The 3,717-nt window shown below is 41.5% G+C and overlaps 1 protein-coding gene across 1 annotated transcript; it reads left to right on the top strand.

Annotated features, from left to right (window-relative positions):
- Positions 1 to 1,248: 1,248 nt before the first annotated feature.
- On the top strand, positions 1,249 to 3,651 carry LOC148872406 (protein TEEBE-like). The gene is made up of 3 exons (XM_088968843.1): positions 1,249 to 1,614; positions 2,247 to 2,744; positions 2,887 to 3,651. The coding sequence occupies exons 1-3, from the start codon at positions 1,539 to 1,541 to the stop codon at positions 3,408 to 3,410; spliced, it is 1,098 nt and encodes a 365-aa protein (XP_088824969.1). The 5' UTR covers positions 1,249 to 1,538; the 3' UTR covers positions 3,411 to 3,651.
- The last annotated feature ends 66 nt before the right edge of the window (positions 3,652 to 3,717 follow it).

Below are 3,717 nucleotides of genomic sequence, written 5' to 3'. Positions count from 1 at the left end.
ACAGCATGTCCTTGCACATCAAGAAAATATTTCGTATTAATACCTATAAAGTGGGATATGAATCAGGTTAAAGGAAAAACCTGGCTTGACCGGACCTTATAGGGTTGAGTCAAGATTAGGTTTGCGTGGGTGTAAGATTGGATTAGGAATTTGGTTTTCCAACCCAGGTGGGTTTGGGTTTTTTGCTTAGCTTGTAATACCCTTGTATATTGTAAATTTATATGATTTTAACCCTCTTAAAGCTTACAATTTCTTTTCATATTTATTTCAGTTATTTTTAAAGAAATTGTACCTTGGAAATTGGAACCTATAAATCAAATTCAAATTGAAATCAATGATTATTATGCATATAATATGTATTATAAAAAATAATTTAACTATGATACCATAAAGACAGGATGATATCAAAAACCTAATAGCCAATTAATGCTCTTCTCGTATCTTTTCTGTCCGGTATCATAAAAAATTTAATTTGAAAGACTGTGTTGCCAATACACCACGTCAGCTTTTGTGAAATCTGGTCGGGTGCGGAAGCTGCATTTTAAGAAGTCGGGTCGAGTTGTATTCGGGTGGAAGAATTGAACCGATCACTGAATCACACAGGCAGACGCCACGTCAGCTTTGAATCCCTTGAGTGCATGACTCCCATAATGCTTCCATACAAAATCACAAAATCAAGAAATCCATATCACCGCACCGACCGCACGAAATACCATTATAACAAAAAAAAAAAAAGAAAAAAAACATATCACCGCACGTGGGACACGTCATGAGGTGGGACCACATACACGTGCGCCTTTTGACACCTTTAAGGATGAGATGCTGAATCGCCGTCGGTCGTCGGTCGTCGGAGGGCCTCCGACAAAAGCCTCATGAAAATTAGAAAAGGAGGATGAGAACCAATATGATGGATTTCTGACCGTCCGATACGCCGAGTCACCTTGAGATAATCTCTCACGCAGATGGACCCAACTGATTTTACGGTCCAGATTACGGACAATATTCACCACTTGATAAATAGACTATTAGAAGCGTGTAAATCCATGTTGACAATATTTAATTCCGCAGCAGAATCTGACACAGGACACAGCTTTGCCAAACCCTCATTTAATTCACGACCCCAGTTTAAACGAGGAAAAATGAAAAATGAACAAGAACTAATTAACTACAATGGATCCAATCACAGAGATCCAACCCAGCAAATCACGCCAACCGGTGAGATTTATCTTCAGAATAGGGTGCAACGATGGGACCCACTTGCAGAAATTAATTCCATTTGATTACTGTGCGTGCTGCTGCCATGAATCATGGGGGAAAGGTGGGTACGAGATACTGAGACAAGCAGACAAATCTCTGCACCGTGTTTATAGGTCATCAACGTGATCTTCTGCATATGCTATGCTTTTTTCTTCCCAGCTTCGTTTGCCCATTTCTTCTTTTTCCCTCTTTATATAATGCACCATTGAAGCTCTGTGTTTCTTCCATCTTAAACCCATTCTGAGACTGAGACCTATCTTGCCTTGCTTTCCTGTGTGGATATGGCGGTGTTGCTCCCTCTTTTGCTTGCATCCTTGCTCCTCACTGGTCCTGCTTTTGCAGCTACCTATTTAGAGGGTAAGTACCACTCTATAGTCTATACTCCGCTTCTGGTTTGGCTTTGCCATTTTCCTGTTTCATGTTATAACGTATTCTATTTAGTTGGATTGCTGGGTTTCTGTTCTGTGTCTTCATCTTCCCTTTCTTCTCTCCCTTTTCATTTTTGAGGTTGGTGTTGAGTTGGTTTTTTGTGTGCCATTTTCCTGTTTCTTTCTCGTTCTTCTGATGGGCATTTTCTCTGTTTTCTTATCTGTTTTTGGATCTAAGATTTCTTTTTGTTTGCATTTTTCTGTTTTTTTAAGCTACTTTTGAGTTTCAAAAGTCTCTTCTCCAGTGCTTTTTTTTTTTTTTACCTGAGTTTGAGTAGCTTTTTTTTTTCTTGCAATTTTATGCTAATTCTGATGTTCCAAGCTACTTTTTGAGTTTTTTTAGTTTCCTTTCTACCTTTTTTTTTTTTTTTTTTTTTTTTTCCATTTTGTGATTGCTGCGATTTCCATGGTTCAATGGAAGATCTTCTTCCCATTTTACCTTTTGAGTTCTGAGGGATTTGCTTTTCATATTGTGATTCAACATATTTCTAACAGGAGGTGTTAATCTTTTTCTCTCTTTTCTCCTTCTCTTTGGCTGATCCTTGTTCACTGTCCTTTCAGGGCTTCTCCCAAATGGAAACTTTGAAGAACCACCCAATCCATCCACCCTCCACAAAACAGTCATCCAGGGAAAGTACTCATTACCCAAATGGGAAATCAATGGCCTGGTCGAGTACATATCCGGCGGGCCGCAACCAGGCGGCATGTATTTCCCGGTTGTACATGGCGTCCACGCCGTAAGGCTGGGCAATGAGGCCTCAATCTCTCAAACCATACCAGTTCAACCAGGCTCTCTCTATTCCCTCACATTCGGCTCTTCGAGGACATGTGCCCAAGATGAAGTGTTGAGGGTCTCTGTTCCTCCTCTGTCGGGAGATCTCCCACTCCAAACACTCTACAGCAGCAATGGAGGTGATACTTACGCTTGGGCCTTCAGACCCACCTCTAACTTTGCCAAGGTGATATTCCACAACCCAGGGATTCAGGAAGATCCTGCCTGTGGGCCTCTCTTGGATGCAGTCGCCATTAAAGAGCTGCTTCCTCCCATGCCCACGAGAGGTAAAGTACTAATCTATGGTCGTCTGGTTTTGTTTTGATCTTCTGATCTACATCAATGGGTACTTAATCCAGAAGGGCTCCAGAACTGTTTCCTGTTATCTGTACGTCTTATTCTGATCAACATTTTCATGGTTTCCTGCAGATAACTTGGTCAGGAATGGCGGTTTTGAAGAGGGTCCTCATTTGCTGAAGAACTCCACCAATGGAGTCCTGCTCCCACCTAAACAGGAGGATGCCACATCCCCACTTCCAGGGTGGATCATCGAATCCCTGAAAGCTGTGAAATTCATAGACTCAGCTCACTTCAACGTACCATATGGATCTGCAGCAGTAGAGCTTGTTGCAGGGAAGGAAAGCGCCATCGCCCAAGTCATAAGAACAGTCCCCAACAAGCTATACAATCTCACATTCACGGTTGGGGATGCAAGAAACGGATGCCATGGATCCATGTCGGTTGAAGCTTTTGCAGGAGCAGAGACCTTGAAGGTGCCCTTTGAATCCAAGGGGAAAGGTGGCTTCAAGACTGTTAGTTTCAAATTCAAGGCAGTTGGAGCCAGGACAAGGATTACATTCTTCAGTTCATTTTACCACACAAGGGTTGATGACTATGGGTCCCTTTGTGGGCCTATACTTGATCAGGTCAGGGTTTTCCCTGTTATATATTAGCTGAACTGAATCATACACCAGTGATTCTGGCTAGTAGGGTTATTACTGCAAGGGTTATTTGATCATTCCTCTGTAAATTTGGCCGTTTAATACTTTTTTGGGGTTTCAGAACTTTGGATACTAAAGAGAGGCTTGTAAGGGTATATGAAATTTAGCGAGGGTTCTGATATTGTGAGAGCTATGCTATGAAATGTAATGAAAATGTTGGGAAATAACTTGGAATCTCTTCTTTAATCCCAAACTCTTCTTTGCCTTGATCCACTGAGATAGTGAGATGAGTCTAGTTTCTTTATTGTTTGCAGTGTGG

Source organism: Nelumbo lutea, chromosome 2 (genome assembly GCF_056320005.1).
Source record: "Nelumbo lutea isolate HS-2025 chromosome 2, American lotus-T2T, whole genome shotgun sequence".
NCBI classification, from domain to species: Eukaryota; Viridiplantae; Streptophyta; class Magnoliopsida; order Proteales; family Nelumbonaceae; genus Nelumbo; species Nelumbo lutea.
This window is presented reverse-complemented; position numbering and strand designations above follow the sequence as displayed.

What these genes read in the sequence shown, in the direction of transcription:
- LOC148872406 (XM_088968843.1), top strand. Translation starts at nt 1,539, where the DNA reads ATGGCGGTGTTGCTCCCTCTTTTGCTTGCATCCTTGCTCCTCACTGGT. An exon ending in TGCAGCTACCTATTTAGAGG is followed by an intron (nt 1,615 to 2,246) that starts GTAAGTACCACT and finishes CTGTCCTTTCAG; the next exon opens with GGCTTCTCCCAAATGGAAAC. An exon ending in TCCTCCCATGCCCACGAGAG is followed by an intron (nt 2,745 to 2,886) that starts GTAAAGTACTAA and finishes GGTTTCCTGCAG; the next exon opens with ATAACTTGGTCAGGAATGGC.